Source organism: Salvia splendens, chromosome 2 (assembly GCF_004379255.2).
Source record: "Salvia splendens isolate huo1 chromosome 2, SspV2, whole genome shotgun sequence".
NCBI classification, from domain to species: domain Eukaryota; kingdom Viridiplantae; phylum Streptophyta; class Magnoliopsida; order Lamiales; family Lamiaceae; genus Salvia; species Salvia splendens.
Window position 1 is genome coordinate 13,973,756 of NC_056033.1, and position 18,997 is coordinate 13,992,752.

The 18,997-nt window shown below is 37.9% G+C and overlaps 2 protein-coding genes across 19 annotated transcripts; one reads left to right on the forward strand and one right to left on the reverse strand.

Moving 5' to 3' along the window:
- The first annotated feature begins 697 nt into the window (after nucleotides 1-697).
- Nucleotides 698-11,852, forward strand: LOC121789150 (chromatin modification-related protein EAF1 A-like). 8 transcript variants are annotated; one of them, XM_042187689.1, is made up of 24 exons: nucleotides 698-1,005; nucleotides 1,871-2,070; nucleotides 2,161-2,215; nucleotides 2,287-2,384; nucleotides 2,474-3,920; nucleotides 4,021-4,140; nucleotides 4,251-4,418; nucleotides 4,887-5,072; nucleotides 5,235-5,315; nucleotides 5,557-5,614; nucleotides 5,691-5,768; nucleotides 6,003-6,214; nucleotides 6,294-6,347; nucleotides 6,996-7,059; nucleotides 7,136-7,326; nucleotides 7,434-7,487; nucleotides 7,589-7,669; nucleotides 7,769-7,906; nucleotides 8,060-8,176; nucleotides 8,545-8,648; nucleotides 8,792-9,004; nucleotides 9,078-9,414; nucleotides 9,604-11,297; nucleotides 11,485-11,852. In XM_042187689.1, exons 2-23 carry the CDS (start codon nucleotides 1,931-1,933, stop codon nucleotides 11,212-11,214), a joined length of 5,607 nt encoding a protein of 1,868 aa, XP_042043623.1. In that variant the 5' UTR covers nucleotides 698-1,005; nucleotides 1,871-1,930; the 3' UTR covers nucleotides 11,215-11,297; nucleotides 11,485-11,852. The 8 variants fall into 8 exon arrangements, with proteins under 8 accessions (XP_042043623.1, XP_042043592.1, XP_042043615.1 ...); XM_042187658.1 differs by having other exon boundaries at nucleotides 5,691-6,214; XM_042187681.1 differs by having other exon boundaries at nucleotides 5,691-6,214; nucleotides 8,557-8,648.
- A 1,186-nt stretch (nucleotides 11,853-13,038) lies between these two features.
- On the reverse strand, nucleotides 13,039-18,387 carry LOC121789200 (phosphatidylinositol/phosphatidylcholine transfer protein SFH9-like). Of its 11 annotated transcripts, none has more exons than XM_042187746.1 (15): nucleotides 18,004-18,386; nucleotides 17,272-17,563; nucleotides 16,083-16,182; nucleotides 15,638-15,904; nucleotides 15,464-15,541; nucleotides 15,272-15,373; nucleotides 15,137-15,186; nucleotides 14,971-15,070; nucleotides 14,777-14,869; nucleotides 14,619-14,693; nucleotides 14,285-14,348; nucleotides 13,953-14,008; nucleotides 13,620-13,802; nucleotides 13,433-13,507; nucleotides 13,039-13,334 (listed from the first exon to the last, which is right to left on the reverse strand). In XM_042187746.1, exons 1-15 carry the CDS (start codon nucleotides 18,020-18,022, stop codon nucleotides 13,281-13,283), a joined length of 1,608 nt encoding a protein of 535 aa, XP_042043680.1. In that variant the 5' UTR covers nucleotides 18,023-18,386; the 3' UTR covers nucleotides 13,039-13,280. The 11 variants fall into 11 exon arrangements, 9 of the variants coding, with proteins under 9 accessions (XP_042043680.1, XP_042043674.1, XP_042043669.1 ...); XM_042187740.1 differs by having other exon boundaries at nucleotides 14,285-14,351; nucleotides 18,004-18,385; XM_042187735.1 differs by having other exon boundaries at nucleotides 13,620-13,832; nucleotides 14,285-14,351; nucleotides 18,004-18,385.
- Between the last annotated feature and the right edge of the window lie 610 nt (nucleotides 18,388-18,997).

Below are 18,997 nucleotides of genomic sequence, written 5' to 3' on the forward strand. Positions count from 1 at the left end.
TAATGAACTTAAATTTCTTATGATTATTTATTAGGCCAAAATGGACATGATAATTTTTTGCATATGGAATAAAGCCCAATAATTAAAGATAAATTAGGCTGTGATTAGAACAAAGGCCAATAATTTAAGATAAATTAGGCTGTGAGTTGAATAAAGCCCAATAATCAAAGATAAATCTGTAAAAATGAAAAGTTCTCTTATATTTCTGCGGGGTGCACAAACTCTTGTTGGCCTAAATTTCTGTCTTCATTTTATACCTGCTAAAGGCCCCAATGCGGTTGAATCGAAGTTGTTTCCATATTTTAATCAATTTAAGGGAATCTTCATAGAGGTAATTCTCCATTCGATGCAGATGAATATTAGTAACTTTGTGTGATAGCTTAGACAAATTAGAAATGATAAAGGTTATTTCGCCACATAAAAGTCGTCAATATTGTTACTAGTATTTAATTGCATCGTTGGTGAACTTTGAATTCTGTAGATGTCTAATCAGTAATTATCAAAATGTAGATGTTTATTAGTAAAAAATAGTATCAAAATTAAGAAACGAAATAAAAATCGGCCCAAATCTGAAATACAAAGACCAGTGTAGCCCACTATGTTACCGAGCGAGCGACACCCGAAAAATAGATCAGACATTTTTTTACAGAGAATAAAATAAATCCAAAAAAAAAAAAAAATATTGCAAATCCTTTTAGCGAAAGTGAAGAAAAACGAAGACGAAAGACCTCTAAACTCTAAACCACCATTGTTACATTAAATTCTCACGCAGAACACACACTGGCATATACATACACGTATTCTGCCTATCTATCAACCAACATATTCATATTTTCGGAATTGCTTTGATGATTTTCACGTATCTAGGGCACGAATAGTCCTTTGCTTTGAGTTGAGGTACCTTGTGCATCAAAAGCAAAACCCTAGAGCAGGACCAAAATTCTAAGAGGCCTCACGTTTTTCGAGCCCTAGATTGCAATTCGTTCCCGCATAATCGTAATTCAGGTAATATTTTCGCGCTTCTAGCTCTGGAACCCTAGAATTACGAGCTCTGCTCAAGTTCGTTCCAACCCTAGAAAATTTCCGCCCAATTCTTGATTGAATTTGGGGGGAGTAACATTTACGTCTTCCTTTACATGCATTTTGGTTGAAATGCAGTGCCGGCATGTGGTATTGAGTTGTGACATAACATACGAGCTCGTACAACTATTGGCATTCAAGCATTTATCTCTTTAGCGTATTGCATGCTGAATTAGTTGAATTCTGCTTTAACTGCGTGCGTTATGATTTTCCTGGAGCTGCAGTTGCTTGTTTGTGTAACTTTGAGCACTAGGGTTGGATAATACGGTCTGTGAGGTTTACGTTGGGAATATATTACTAGTTGATGTGTTTCTCTTTTGAACACATATGCATATTTTTGAGCTAGTGTGACACACAAGAGCCTCAGTATGATTTTGGTTAAATGATTCTAGATAACTTTGACTGGCTTTAGTTAAAGTTAGTCACCCAGCAGTATGCCATATGGCTTGATTTAATGACTGCCATCATCTTAGTTATGTAAAAGCAAATGAACATTTAATCATCACTTATGACACTTTCCATCTCGCTGCTCTTCACAATAGGTGTTCTGGAAGTCTTTCTTTATCTTTTTTAATTAGCAGGGAATGATATTGAATCTTTTATGTTCTTCTGGATATTCGGACGTGCATGATTATGCTTCTTGCCTCTTTCTTTGTTTGTGCCACCTGCCAAATGCTGTTTGCCTTTTATGGATGTACGTGCTAATTCTGCTGATAGTTAGATTATGCAATCAATTATTTTTTTTGCTGTATTCCTTTTATTAACTTGCAATATATTTTAATCTTCTTAGTAGGAGTTCTTTTCCATGATTATAATAGAGACCATGTGTAGCAGTTGAAGTGGGGAATGCATGGGATGTAGTTCAGCACATGTTCACATAGTCAATGCCGAAGTTGATTCTATGGGAGGTGTTGTTGAGGGTGGAGTTGGAAATGCTATCAAATCTTCTCCGCATAAAGTAGCAATCGATAAGGTTCAAGTGGAGCTCAGGTAATGCTACTATGGTGCTTTTACTTTTATATGGGGTGAAGCATGAGATGCTATTGTCTTGTTCTGGTAATAACATATTTTGTCCTACAGGAAAGAATGTGGCGTTCGGGATGAACGAAAAAGAGAATTGGAGTTTCTTGAGAATGTATGATGATTAACTTAATTGTCTTTACAATATAGTTCTTTGTAGAGTGCTTGATTCTTTTCTGTTGTCAGGGTGGAAATCCCTTAGACTATAATTTTGGGATTGTTGCTTCAGTTAGTGTTCAGTCTACTTCAATTACCGGCCAACATCCTGACCAGTTTGTGACCAGGTACCTTTTGCCAGATGCTTTTATAAGTTATGTAATCTAGTTTCCAATTTAGTTTTTCTATTTGCTCAGATTTTTGTTCTGAATTATAGTGAAGCAAAAGGCAGTCTTGCGTTTGCAGCATCACCTCATGGAGACTCTGTTGAGAGTGGTGATAGACCTGGGACAACTCCTTGTGATCCCAATAGTGCTGATAATCTCTTGTTATTTGACGCTGAAAACGAATTTTCTGAAGGTGGTAGGAGTTTGTGCCGTAGGAGTAGTGTTATGCAATCTGAACAATCGTTCCAAATGGATGGGGGTCTTAAAACTCAGGAACAAGGGGATTCAGCTATTTTTTCACTTCCTAGAAAAGCATATAAGAGAAGGAACAGATCCCGGTCCAATCGTGATGGAGCTAGGTCGAGTTCTACTGATGTAAATCCTCCTCAGGGGCTTCATGGAGCTCCACTACCTTATCGCCATGTCCCCAAGGATGCTGAAGTATTGTCATCTGATGCAGATAATAAAAATATAATGTCACGTCTGAATTTAAAACCTACAAGCCCAAGTAATGGTATCATCTCTAAGGCTGTAGCAATGGATTGTCAGGATATTGAGTTGGAAGAGTTGAAGTCTTCTAAATCAACAAAGGACCAGGTACAAGGTGTTCCCTTGGATGCTGCATCAGATGTTTATGAGAACCCTTTAAACGGACAACTTAACCAACAATCACTTTTAGTGGTCGCAGACGCTCGTAAACAGATAGATTCTTGTAGGCCTGAAGCAATCCAGATGGCAGAAATAACTTCTGCAGCTATTGAGTGTCTGCCAAGTGCTACTACTATTAAAGTCGAGAATCAATCTAGTTCATGCCAGTATAATGGTTTTGGCAGAAAGATAGGGGATGATACCATGACCGACACTCATAATAATGGTGCTTCCCATGGCCTAAAGGTTTTGGATTCTGAGTCATATTGCACACAGACCAGCCTAAGTATTGACGGGAACAATGAAAGTGAGATGTGCACTCCAGTGGGAAATCTTGACTCTAATGTGAATCTTAAAAATCAAACTCCACAAGATGGCATCACTGTTACAAAAAGTGACAAGTTTGGAAAAGAAATGAAAGATACTGAAGAAAAAAACAGCCATGATTTTGTGAACAAGGAGTGCACTTCTGCTTGTCATAGTAAGATGGATAAAGATTCATTACTCCCCCCAAAAAATGAAATAGATCAATTTGATTCTGTATTAGAAGACCAGGTAAAAGATCAAAGTACCACTGAGGGCATGGAAGCTCCTTGCACCACTCAATTATATTCTGAGGCAAAACCCACTGTTCCATTGATTGATAATCCTGGACAGCCCAAAGAAACATCTTCGACTATTAGGCACCAGGAAACTTTTAATCCCTCAAAATCAGAGCTCCCTGACCTTGCATTTTCAAATAGGGCTTCGGCTGTTCCTATTGAGGCTCAAACTTCTCCCGGAGCTGACTCAAAATTGGCAAGCAGAATTGATGAAGATTCAGTATTGAAAGAAGCACAAATTATAGAGGTTATCCTACAAGTATTCGTGTTTGATTTGTGTTGTCTATATGTGCCTTAAGAGTTACTTAATTCGTTTAGAAAAAGGGTCTAATGCAATTTATAAACAGGCCAAACGGAAGAGCATTGCAGAATTGTCTATTGTAACATCACCAGTGGTGATCTCCCAGAAATCTAAGTGGGATTATGTACTTGAGGAAATGGCGTGGTTGGCTAATGATTTTGCACAGGTTTGGTTTCATTTTAGCTCTTTATTCTCAGTGCGGATATGTAGCTACTCTCAAACTTTTCTTGAAAAGTCATTTTTGTAAACATTCATGCATTGCATCTTCTTATGTAGGAGCGTATTTGGAAACTGGCTGCTGCATCTCAAATATCTTACCGAGTTGCTGTTGCTTCCCGGTTGAGAAAACAAGAAAGCCGTCTGGGCTTGGATGCAAAGGTAGTTGCCCATTCATTGGCTAAAGCCGTCATGGAGTTCTGGCGCTCTATAAAGTTGCAAATTCACGTATGGACCTGAACTTTTATTGCTTCATTTCCTCTGATCCCGCTTACTGTTTAATGCGGTTCAAACTTTATCTATTTCACAATGGATTGGAGCTTGGAACTTGGAGCAGCTTCTTGTTTGTCCCTTATTTGCCAGAAAATTTTTATTGATGTTGTATAGCTTTCTTTTATTCAATTTGATGCATTATCTTTGATATGATATGATATGATATATGTTAAAGTTGTAAAGCAATCATTGATCCATGTCTTCTACAGTGGGTTAATTCAATAGAAATTTGAATCATGTAAACTAGGTGATAACATCGTTTTATCAGCCTTAGATTTCTTAGTATCTATGTCAGCTTCCTTCCGTGAGTATGTTTTCAGGCACAATTTGGTTGTGGTTAAATTCAGCACATTAACTAAGAATCAATGGATTCAAATGAAATATACATGTTTTTTTTGTGTGTGTTTAATTTGTGGTTTGCAGGATACAAGCAAAGAACTGGAGCAGCATCGTCAAAAAAACGGGGCACTTTCAATCCAGGCTTATGCAGCCAGTTTCTTGAAATGTGATAAACCAGATGTTTTATATAACCAAGCAGAGGTGCCATTAACACCAGATAGAATATCTGACTCTGGAATAGACCTTTCATGGGACGATAGCTTGACAGAAGTATGGATCATCACACTACATCTTTGTATATTTCCTGAGAATCTTCCCTCTCCTCTCTCACCCCGCAGACTCTTGCAGATAGTTTGTTTAATCTCTTTGATATTGCTATCAACTTGCTGTGTTTACTCATCTACTTACTATGTTTCCCCCATTATCATTCAGGAGAACCTTTTCTATGCAGTACCCCCTGGAGCTGTGGTGGCCTACAGAATGGCATTTAATTCCCACGTGGCTCAGTTTGAGGTAAACCTTGCTGCTGAAACTGTTTGCATCTATTGATTATATCATTATCTATATTTTTTTGCTTGCTGTATGTTTTGCAATATGGTTTATTCCTTTGAAGGGAGCAGTTACCATATTCTTTTCAGCTCTCTTCAATGGCTCATCAGTGATCAGAATATTACATGAAGAATATCTTATCTCTTTTAGCCTTTAGGTTTCTGGCCTTTTAATACTCACTTTCTTGAATTACTCTAATCCTCAGAGATTTGGGAGTTCTGCGCAAGAGGAAGTGGAGACATCTGCTTGTGATACTGCAGCAGGCAAATCTTAGTCAATTTCTACTTTTTTCCACTTTAACTTCTTATTATGATTTGACTGGAAGTTTATTTACCGCAGACTTTGAATCTCATGATAATGGATATGATGAGGATGAGGGAGAAACAAACATTTATAGCACGTCGATGGCCTTTGAAGGTACCAAATCTTCAAGATATGGCCAAAAGAAGCGTAAACACTTAGTTCGAGCATATGGTGCAAGGCCATATGAACTGGGCTCTGATTTGTTACCTATGCAGCCTTCGGAAAATAGATTAGTAATTCCACAGTTTGCTATATTGGCAAAACGACCAGGCAGCAATATAAATGTGTCAATTCCTACGAAACGGATGCGAACTGCTTCCCGGAGAGTTATAAGTCCTTTTGGTGCAGGGGCATCTGGATGCATTCAGGTTCCAAATAAAACAGATGCTTCAAGTTGTGATACAAATTCATTTCAGGATGATCATAGCACCCTACATGGTGGATTAACTATTCCAAATAGCTTGGAAGTTGAGTCAGCTGGGGAATTTGAAAAGGAATTGCCATTTGACTCTGCTGAAGTATCAACGAAACCTAAGAAGAAGAAAAAAGCAAAGTATCCGGTACACTATAATGCACTGTTAATATCATAATTCTTGTGAATGTCTCAAATTGTAGAACTCAACTTTGGTTTTTTGGCAGAATGCATCACATGAACAGAGATGGCCTAGTGATTCGAGTTTTCAAAATGAGCAGGTGAATCATTTTATGTCAGTGAATTCAGTTACTTTATTAGGTTGTCCGTTCTAAGTAGGCATGTTGGTGCACTTGACCTGATGAGTAGGTGTTCGTTTAGGGAAAATTATTCCCTCTGTCCCGGAATAGATGTCACACTTGGGAATGACACATGATTTTAGGAGATAATGTTAGTGTGTTAAGTGGAGAGAGAAAATACATTTAAATATATTGATGTGAGAGGGAAAATTGAGTTATAATGAAGAGAGAAATTTTTGATTGGATGTATTGATAATGATTTACTTTTTCCAAAAAAGTAAATGTTACATCTTTTGTGGGACAACAAAAAAGGAATCTGCGACATCTACCTTGGAATGGAGACATTGGGAATAATGGAGAAGTTATATGTTAATATGTTATACCTCAAAATTAGGTAGACCGACTTCTGTTATCTTTATGAGATTAAAGCATTGGTTGGTTTCATTGTTAAGACAGTGTCAACTGTGCATTATCTATATATCCTGATAGGATATTTATGATTATTTCCATCAGAAAGTGTAGGCATCTTCATATAAGCTTTAAATTAAAATTTCTTGCAAGAGTGCTTTCTTTCTTGGTCCTTTTTGTTGTATCTCTTATGTTTTCATGGGTCTCTATTTTGTCCACCAGTTTCATAGGGATCTTTATCAAAAGAGGACTGAGATTCATCATCCAGAGGCAAATGGAAATAATGGTAAAAATTGTATTATTAAAGACATTAAAGTGGTTGTAGATACACACTTCCTTATCCTTTTATATCCATTTGAAAGGGTTACTGGGTCAACACATTGCAAAGAAACCCAAGCTTATGCGGCAATCTCAAGATAACTCTTTTGACATCCCAAGTGCTCTGTCTGTTCCTTCTCCAGCGGGCTCCCAGATTAGTAATATGTCAAATCCAAACCAATTCATTAAAATGCTTGGTGGTCGGGATTGGGGCAGAAAACCTAAATCTCTGAAGGTATTTATGCAGATTGCCATCTCCTTTTTTCTGCTCCACAATTTTATGTACTGATACAACAGCATGTAGTACAAACTCTTAACTTGAGGCATTTTGATTTCTTTCAGATGCCATCTGGGCATTCAGTGTCAGGAAGTCTGTGGTCACTCTTCGAGGATCAGGTTGGTCTAGTCGCAGTATATATACTATGCGTGTATTAGCACACAGATTATTTTGTGCAGAAGCATGACTGTAACGTGAATATATTATTTATTCATGTTAGGCCCTGGTTGTCCTTGCACATGACCTGGGGCCCAACTGGGAGCTTGTAAGTGATGCTTTTAATAGCACTCTGCGTTTCAAGGTAGGGTTATTTGAAACTTCTCATTTACATCTTTCTTCAAAATACCTTTTGTAGTAAAAATTAATTATCTCCTTGTTTCATATGATTTTGTTTTTTCAGTGTATATTCCGCAAAGCTAAAGAATGCAAGGAGCGGCATATATGTTTGATGGATAAAAGTTCTGGTGATGGGGCTGATAGTGCTGATGAATCTGGGTCTTCGCAACCTTATCCATCTACATTACCTGGCATCCCAAAGGTAAAGTGCCAATTTCTAGATTCCTTGTTTGCTTTGGTAATCTAATTGTGACTACCATGTAGTAATATTTAATCTCAAATCCTTTTTATTGCCAAGCATCTTATTAACTTGCAGGTGATGTGATACGCATTTTTCTGTTTGCCTGTCATACAGGGAAGTGCCAGACAGTTGTTTCAACGTTTACAGGGGCCGATGGAAGAAGATACCCTGAAATCTCACTTTGAGAAGATAATTGTGATTGGACAAAAACAACTTTATCTTAAAACTCAGGTATTGCCATGAATATGCATTTTCTAGTTATAGCAAAATGTTGAACATGGGATGACATTCAAGATATTTATTGTAGTATGCCATTTGACTTTATATCAAGACCCTCGGCTGAGTTTTAGCATAATGTGGTCATCTCATAATTATCTGTGGTCTTTTTCCAAAGTGTTATCTTCTATTCTTTCTTATTAGAATATTTCATGTTATGTATGAGAGTTTAATCCACCCTTTAGCATTTCACTTATTCAATTATCATGGATGAGATTAAGCCTTTCTTCTAAATTAGTACAACGATTTGCTATGTTATTTTGTTTGATTTCCTTGATCTATCTTTTTTATGATTTTTTTTAATCATTACAATTTCTTTTTAGAATGATAATCAGGATCTAAAGCAATTTCAGCGCCCTCACAGCTCTCACACAATTGCTCTTTCTCAAGTGTGTCCAAATAATCCAAATGGAGGTCCCGTTTTAACGTAAGCCATGCAACTAAGTTGCTTCTATTTCTTTTCATGTTAAGTTTTGCATGTTTTGAAATTACGCAATTTGTATGCCGAAACTGGATCCCCTGTATTGAAGTACTCACTCTCACACATTTCACAACCCTTGATCTTTGAAGGCCTTTAGATCTGTGCGATGCAAACTTTTCTGGGCCCGATGTACTTCCTCTTGGGTATCAAGGGGCACATTCTAGTGGATTGGTTATTCCTAATCAGGCTACCATGACTCAAATGCTTCCTGCATCTGGTGCCACTGCTCCATTGCAGGGAGCCTCAAATATGAGTGGCAATAATTTCTCATCTTCACCGGGTCCCCATAATACATCTGCCAGGTAATTATGAAGGAGTCAAAGTGTTGCCATTGATTCTGTTGTTTTCTAAGGCCACATTCTTTTCTTCCTGCAGGGATGCTAGATATGGACTTCCGAGGTCTGGATCATTGCCTGCTGAAGAAAATCAGAGGATGCATCTCTACAATCAAATGATAGCTGGTAGAAGTATACCACAATCCAGTATCTCTGCTCCAGGAGCCGTCCCTGGACCTGATCGTAGTGCTCGTATTCTTTCTAGTGGCAATGGAATGGGTTCTAACAGAAACATGCCTATAGCAAGGCCTGGGGTGCAAGGAATTCCTTCGTCCTCTATGGTTAATTCTGGCAGTGCAGTTTCCTCTGGTTTGTCATCTGGAAATATGCACACTGGGGTAGGTGCTCTTCAGGGAAGCTCAATGGTCAGACAGCGGGTAAGCTTTGGACATTTTATACATGTAACTGGTTTATGACTTTTCAGAAAGGAAGCACTTCCACAGTTTACATCTTAGACAACTAGGTTTAGGATATGCTTTCCAACATAATTGCATTCCTGATCTCATTTCTGTCTTTCTTTCTCTGCCTCTAATAATGTATGATTGTTTTGGTCCCTGGTGATGCAGCCTGGCATGAGTCAAGATCCACATAGGCAAATGATGGCATCTGACCTTCAGACGCCCAGCAACAGCCAAGGAGTGTCTCACTTTGGTGGATTAAGTTCCTCTTTTACTAACCCAACAACTTCACCACCTGTGTCATCTTACCCTCTTCATCATCAGCCATCCCATCCGATATCTCCACAGCAGCCTCAAGTTCCTAGTCCACATCAGTCACATTTTCAAGGACCAGCAAATCATGCTCCCAACAACCAGCAGCAAGCCTATGCATATCGCTTGGCCAAAGAGAGGCAGCTGCAACATCGTTTTCTGCAGCAACAACAGCAGCAGCAACAGTTTGCTGCATCAAATTCTTTGATTTCAAATGTGCAGTCACTGACTCAACTTCCTGTATCGTCATCTCCAATGCAAAATAGTCCACAAGTACAACCCCAAACAAGTTCTTCAACGGTGCCACTTTCTCCATTGACATCCGTTTCATCAATGAATGCAATGCCTCAGCACCAACAGAAACATCAAATGCCAAATCAAGGAGTTTCAAGAAATGCTCAGTCTGGTGGTAATGGTTTAAACAATCAGATGGGTAAACAACGGGTAAGGCAACCACATCAGCCTTCACAGGCTAATAGGCAACATCCTCCGCAGAGACAGCAGTTACAAGCTCAGCAGCAAGCTAAGGTTGTCAAGGGAGTTGGTAGAGGGAACCTGATGATGCATCAGAATATCTCAACTGATGTTGTCTTACCGAATGGAGTTTCGCCAATTCCTGGGAACCAATGTTTGGAGAAAGCAGAACCTGTCTCCAATTCTATGCAAAGTCAAGGTTTGTATACTGGTTCAGCACAAAATTCTGTGCAACCATCTAGGCAATACATGGCTTCGCAACCCAATCAAACTCTGCCTCAGCAAAAGATGTATTCTGACCAAGCATCCCCATCACTAAAACATCCTCAACTGGCACCTCAGCCTGATAGTAGCAGTCCAAGTCATGGTCCTGCTACTGCTCCTGCTTCATCTGTGCAACAACCCAGTTCATCTTTGGCTGTTGCTGGGTCAACCAACCAGGCACCATCTCACCAGAAATTTGTGAATCAAAATCAACCGGCTCTCCAGAGACCTGGTCAACCAAATCGCCAGATTACTCCTGACGGATCAAGTAAACCCCAAAGTAGAGATTCTGATGTCAATCATCATCCAGCAAGTGGCTTTGCTGGAATGGATGCAATGACCACATCACCTCAGGTTTCTAAAATCGGTTCAAATGCAGTTCCAGTTGTATCACAGCCAAATTCTCATAATTGGCATGCTTCCGAACCATTAGTGGATTCGACTGCATTAAATTCACCCAAAAGCTTGGTCTCCAAGCCGTCTAACTCAAGTGAGCCTGTGCTACAAGCAGGCCAAGGGCTTGGCCATAGGCCACCTTCCAGCTTACCCATAGCTAGGCATGACACTATTGCTCTAAGACAGCAGCCGCAGCAATCACTACAGCCTCCTTCCCTGGCACCCCAACCTCAGCAGCCACCGAAGCCGGTACATTCTCAACCGAAGGCACAGCTTCTTCAAGCAGGAAGTCGCAATTCGTATGGTAGGTCGAGTGACACTAGATTGGAATGAATGAAGGCCACCCAACACTAAGTGCGACAGAGATTGGTCGTGCCCATATTGGGTCATCATACCCTTGCGATAGCAGTGTACAGGTATGCTATCTCAGTAACATTCATGCATGTTTCCTTGATCTAGATTAGACTGAGATTTTAGCTTCATTAAGATTGTTACATGCTTTTATCAATTCACATCTATATCTGGAACTTCTGTTTTCAAATGCAAATAATGCAAAAATAAACTAGTGAGTTTCTCCTTAATTGGGTTTTGAATTTTGTTCAGAAAAGCCAGTGGGAAGCAGAATGGTGAGGGGAAGATGACCACTGATCGATGGTAAGACTTCTATGTAAGTCAGAAAGATGCTCATCGATCAAATTCTTGTTAGGATGCTGTGTATATTATTTAGACAAATAGAGATAGGTGTACAGTGTCTCACATCCCTTTAGGCGGTGTCGATTTTTTTGTGCTCGTGTGAGGAGCTAATATTTGTTGACCCCTGTGTAGATGAGTCATGTATTATTGGCCGTAAGGCTCGTCAATCTCTTTCATGTATGGCCGAAGGCTGTGGAAATTTTGTGAATGATAGTCTCTCCTTTTGTATACCCTAAGCGCAATTTGTTAAAAATAGTTATTATCGTCTGTGCGCTTCAGTATCCCACGAACAAAACTGATCATTCTTATCGCTCATCTCTCCATTTGTTTGTTTATTATGCATATTACCAGGCGTTGTGTGTCGATGAGATGGAATATGTCGATCCCCGGTGGGATATATATGGGCGTTATGCATTAATGGGATTGGAATTGTAGATTTTATCAACAGGGATTATGCTACGAAATTTGTGTTCAATTTATTGGCTGACATAAAATTTGATATTTTGTGACACATCAGTCCTAAAGGAATATAGCTAAGAGTGAATGAAGTAGAGAATTTTGACAAAAATAGACCTTTTCGGGTGTGATTTAATAAAAGAAAAGTACTTTTGTTCTACAATATTTGTGTTCATGTATATGTACACAGCAAGGAATCCATTTAATTTAAAAATTGTTGCGTACCGAATTTGATTACATTAAAACAATCTTGTCTTCTTTATTGTAAAGGAGATGTAATTTGCCTAAACATATAACTCAGTATCAATTTTTGCTACTTTTTCAGTTTTTTTTTTATGTAAATATATGATCTATTTAACCTCTTATATTTCAAAATTGATTTTTCTTTAAATTGAAGCTTGATGTGTATATGCACACAACTAGTGGCGAAACGAGTGCAGGCCAAGTCGCTGCTCTAGGAGGGGCTTGGCTATGTCCAGTGTCGTCCATGACAGCAGCCCCTATGGTTCGAGTATGTGTGTGTTGTTTATTGTGAAATAAAAATATAACGGTGAAGAAGAGAAATGACAAAGATTGTATACATTTGAAGAAATGTGCTATATATGTACAATAGAAGACCAATAAAAGGGAGTTTAACAGTCCTCGAAATTATTTCTCTATTGTAACTCTGTTCAAACTATGAGAAATATGGAAACAAGTTTTTCCTATGTCCCAATAAAAATGAAACGTTTTCCTTTTTAGATTGTCCCATTTAAAATGAAACGTTTCCTAGAATTGAAATACAATCAATAGTAGTAGTACTTTTTCCCTCCCTCTTACTTTATTTTCTCTTCATTAACTCATAAAAAAACACTACATAAATTCCGTGCCGAAAAGCAAACGTTTCATACTTAATGGGACAGAGTAAGTATGTACTATCTCCAGATATTTCAATTGGAATCTTCACATTGTACTTATTAGCCCACAGCTCCAAGCTAAAAAATGGAGCAGGACCAAATTCTGAGGGCATTAACCAATGAACTTAGTACCTAAAGATAGAAAAAGCACATCCACAAATGCACCTGGATGTGCAGATAGAACGACACATAATGTACCTCAAGTTTGCTGATCCACCGAGCAACTGAATAACAGTGTTATTGCCACTAGTTTTCTGAACCACTGAGCAACTGAATCTCAGGATGTTAGAAAAGGATTGAGGTACAATACAAGGGTATATGGGCAGACTCTTCTTTGGTGTTAGTGCATGAATGTTAGGTTGCGCGAGGTAGAGACTTGCTGCTTCGTACCCAACAGCCTCTACTTCCCTGTCATTGGGATGGAAGTATCAATATCTCATGCATATCATTTTCTGTAGTTCAAATTAGTTTTATTAATGAAAAGAGAGCCAAGTCCACCGACTCACCTTTAGATTGATCTCCTTCAAAGTCTGCAATGACTCAGACAATTCCACTTGTTTTGATGTTGTGGCGAGAAGTGCCTGACATCAAATCAAGCATCGTGAGTTCTTGACAACAATTAATTCAGAAGCCAGTGTAGAAAATTTAAGAATGAATGTTTAAAGATTGTATTACAAACACAATATGTGTTACCTTTCTAGTTTTCAGCAAGTCATGCTCAATGGATTTGATGCGGTTTATAGATTCAAGTAAAATTTCATCTTTTTCTGGTGGAATTTTTGCTGGCCTTTTTGTAAGCTCATTTACCAAATTCTCCAAATGCTGCAACTTCTGCCAACACGGATGGATAAGCCCCTCGGGACTTCCACGGATGCCCTGTTCATCCGGAGAAACTGAATTCGGTAACTGAGTAGTGGGATTAATTTCTTTTAGTATCTCAGTGTTTTGCGTCTTGAAAAATATCCTGAACAGCCCCTTGAGCAAAAAACAAACGCATGCTAGAAATCTCAACAGTACATCGGTCACCTTGGTAAAGATCAATCCCTTCTGTGCCCTTTGTTCTGGGGCCAATGTGGTCAATTCTGGCAGGGATAAAATAAGAATATTGGTGGTACATACTTATGCCTTTCACATTAACAGGTAAAATTCTCTTTTCCTTTTTAAATCATTCTGACAAATTTTATGTACGGAATTATACTGTTGTGAGTTTTGATCTTCATAGTGATGATGTTTAGAGTTTAAACCTCAATCTTCTCATAATTTACTTCAATATACGTGTTCCGTATTCCCCCTACACATTCATGTATGCATGCTATGGAGGTGAAAGTAAACCGAGCAAAAACGATATGGTTACTTACTTGGTGGACAGTGATTTTCATCTCCGGAGCCAACTTTATATTGTTCTCCAAGAGACATTGTTTCCTGCTGCAAGGGCAAGAAGGAGAGGGATACGTGTGAATGATGTTTTACTAAGAAGATTTTATTTTGCTTATTATGAAAGTATAACAAAAGAAAATTAGAACTTCCAGCCTCCAAACAAACTTAGCTAGAAGTTCTCTTGAAATGCAAGTGATGGAATTTAAACCAAGGGATGCAAAACATTTAGCTAAGCACGTGAACAAGAAGTAATGCATATGTTATTACACATCAAGACGCATGAGGGTGACTAAGATGTTATATACTATTTGTTACCTTCATATCAATCAGCTGCATCCCAAAATCATCACTTTCAGAAAAACCAACACGAAAAATATCACTTCTTAAGCCCTGTTAGAAGAACAATTGTAGTGTTATTTTTCACTTGTATAAGGAAAAGATGTAGAATAAATAATCTCTCCAAATCAGTTTACCTTGTCAATTAGCTTAGTTTGAATATCATCATCGTCATAAAAGCTCATCTTTCTCGGATAAATCAACTCGCCATTCAGTAATGTGTGTACCAGCTGCAATTAGTTAGGTAGTTCAAATTAAGTGCAAACTTGACAGTGGGAAACTGATGCACCACATAAACAATATATAATCGAAGGTATGAATAAATTCACACCTTCATCAGTTGTGGATTTTGCCAGGGGCCCTTCTCAGATCTAAGACAACCACCTTGATTCAGGCATGAGCAGGAACCTCCAAGAAAATTGGGTAATTGACTGTGTGAAGAGAAAGTTATATACAGAATTGTTACAAGACTTGCTCTACCAGAGAGAGGTTCTCACCTAGCATCTATCACTTCCAATAGCTTCTCTTGAAATGTAGTCCCTAGAACCTGTAAGAAGTAACCTTTGGTAAATTGACATTCACAAAATCGAACTCAAAATATATCCAGTTTTAGAAAGATGTGGATCCTTTACAGTAATTTTCGTTGTTGTTCTTGGATCAAGAAGGCCTTTAGCCCAATTCCAAAGACACTTGAATCCACCACCAGCATTTACTATGTACATATGATGTAGAGTCTGTGAACATAATAAGAATAGTATATTAGTTCGACATAAACCATTAACAGAAGAATTGCCTCTCTGTTGAACAAATGGAAGCTGAGGTACCTCAGGATAGTTGCTTCCATCTATTCTCTGCATGTGCATAGCTAGATCATGTGCGACCTTCCCAAAACTCATCCAGTTCTGCATTAGATGTTCACATTTAGATCAAAACATTGACAAAATAATCGAAGCATAATAGAGCAACCAAAAGCTTAAAACATCTAGTTAGGAACAGACCAGGCCCTGTACATCCAAAATTGTCGTTGTTGAATCAATATGCCGTTTGGCTGCTATAGAACATGCTGGGAACTTTTCTACAAAAGTCATTTCAAAACCTTTAACATGATATTTTAAGAACCTATCCACAGTTGTGACACTCATAAGCTTGTTCGGTTCAATTTTTCCTAGTCTTTCAATATACAAAGGCCGCCCTCCTTTATCAATACCATGGTAACCATGAGGATAATAGTGCTGAACTTCTTCAAACTCTTCATAGACAAAATCCTGCAGATAAATTTGAAACAATACATTTATATGGATGGTATAATGAATGATACTATTTGAAAATTCAACACAGTATGCAATGTCCCATATCCGATGGGAAATGGATGTTGGAAGTCTAAAAGGTGGGTATAATGAACTTTCCTAGCAACGTGGGTAAACCAGAAAATGAGAACAATACCTGAAGAATAGAGTCTACTCCATTCTCTTTCCTCCACTTCAACATTTCTTCCCACATATGAAGGGTTTTGTGAGGGTCGAAGTTTCTAGCTTTCAAGAATCTGAAAATACATTCATTTCTTCATCAGAAAATAAAAAATAAATTATTATTTGCTTTGGGTAGGATTTTTTCTAGATTAACTTCTCCTTGATTAAGGTGACATTTTAGTTAGTAGACATCAATAAACCCCAGTTTCTCCACTGGTACTCATACATCTCATCTGGTCATGGAAAAATTAGATCAGCTACACTACCCTCAGCTCAACAAGCATCACTAAATGTCAATACATATGATATTGCGTGGAATACGAAATGTGACACTGTGATACAGCTTGAGGTGTAGTATGGCCTACTCGAGAATAGATGCAGTATTTTGTGTGTATCTATTTCAAGTCTCTCAGCCAAGGGTTTTATGTTACCGAAGAGTTTAGTCAGCCTTTCTCTCCGACAAATAGAAGATGAATAAGATGAGTTCTTTACAGCCAGTTGCTGCCACTAGCTACAGACATTTACACACTTCCATTAGTTCTAAATTGAGCTGACTTGCCAACTCTCAATGTAAGTAATCATGCATGTTTTCCCACCAGTCAGCAGCCACCACTTAATTGTTTCCAGTTATAAATATATAGATGGTGTTCGGTTTCCTAGATAAATTAATACCAAGATATAATCTAGGATTGAGTTGTGAGATTATTTTAGTCATAGAGGGTTAGCTATGACTAATTATCCATCTAGGATTGAGTTGTGGGATTGAATCTCATGAACCAAACACACTACATATTTTATCTCGGGATACAATCTTGCAAACCAAACACCCCCATAGTATATCAGATGTGAACAAAATCCATAGCTCCAATAACCAAAAAAATGCAAGCAATAGATAGTTCAGGCCAGTCTTATAACGCTTGTTAATTCAAAGAAATTGATGAAGTAGAGATCTTTCATCTGGAATTCTGGATAATAGTTAAAACTATGAATAATTTGGAAGGGATTGTTATTGTTAATAGTGGAGAAAAGACCCAAAATATCAACACACATACAAAATAGAAGGCAAAAAAGTTAGCATCAAGTCTTTCTCTGTTCACCAAAAAATAGAATTTATTTGTCCGAAAGTAGAAAATGAAGGCTTAGAAAATTGGAGATGATTATACCTCAATAAAGTATGGAAGTCATCTTGCCGCGCTGGAAGCAGGTCCCTTTCAAGCAAAACCTGACGAAATGCATTCACTGCCTTCTCTTCCTCCTCGTCAGGAAAGTCCTCTGTCGAAATTGAGGCGAAATGGCAATGCAACACATGCTTACTGCTATTCTTCAGAGAACTAGTGCCTCTTGTCATGGCCTTCCTCCTCAAAGATCTCATCCGACGACGTCTCTTGTCAACCTCAGGGATAATCTCAAGACCTGACCTTCTCCCCCTGTCATCTTCATGAACCATAGCTATTTCTGAGATTGAAATAAACAATTTGAACAGGAAAAATTAGCGATCAACACCTTGCTTCAATCACGAAATGTAACCGACTGAATTTCGAATTTGAGTAGAAGCAATAAAAGGACAAAAGCGAGTAATTCAATTTCAACTCAAATTCTGAAAATCCAGAGGCGCGGCGCAGTAACTCTGGGTAAAAAGATTTGTGGAGCCAGAAAAGCAAAGATTTCGTATCTTGGTGATTCTCAACTAATAGTCATTTTCCAAAAATTCCAGAGAGCTGATTACAAAATCCGTGAAAGCTTGATAGAGCAGAATTTAGGAAACTTTTTCAGGGGCTTTTCATAAAGTAAACCAGCATTCCACACATTCATGATTTATCAAGCGAATAAATAAAACAGAAAATCGTCATCAAAATATTATGTGGCTGTATCAAAATCTCCATATCGATCAATACCTTTAACTAATAGCTGCATCCGAATTCCAAACTCGATGAGCCAGAATAAATATAGATTAGAACTATAAAATTTGCATACCAATGTGTAGTAGCAGCTGAAGCTGCCTTCAGAATTCAGATCAGTCCGTTTGTTGGTTTCTCTTTCTAGAAAAACAAAATCATATTTGTATATGACAATTGGATTCCACTGGATAGTATATGTATATTATATATACACAGAGAGGAAGCGAGTCGCTTTCAAAGAATAGTATCGGAAGAGATTCTTAACGGCGGGAGCTGCTTTATTGATGACTCTTTGCTTTGGCGCAAATGAGAAACTGACGTCGCCGTTAGTGAGGCTCCGGAAAAGTGGAATAGTGTATGTTTTATCTTGAGTTCGTTACTAGGAAAATTCGCTGTCACTCACACTGCTATATGTTTCTAATGAATTCTATTGTATTAGTCATTCATCCGAAAATAAATACACCAAAATTTAATTACCATAAAAGTTGTGATTGTAACCTTTTCATATAGATTCGATAAAAGAGAGGCCTAAAATGTACTCCATTTATTTATAACTAATAGTAGTATATGCTTGTGTTTAAAATGGATGAAGTATTATTGGTCAGTGAGACAAAATCATATTTACAATGTTAAAATAGCAGATGGTGGAAATTCGGTTTTTGACTTGCCACGTGGAGACAAGCAATGGATCTTCCATTTACCCCACCGCCGACTTTATTTTTCTTTCTCTAGAAGTTTTTCTTTCCAGAATATCCTTTTTCTAGAAATTGTTCAATCAACTTTGAATTGTACTTGTTGCCTTTCATCGTTTAGAGTTAAGACATAATTATAAACTTGGCTTTTTAACTTTGAATGCAATTAAGTTATGCACTCTGTTTTATCTTATTTGTTGCACAGTAACTTTTTTAATGAGGAAAGTAAGGCACAATACTTCAATTATTTTCTTATTTGTTTTTATTTAATCTATTTTGCATTACATCTACTACTAAAA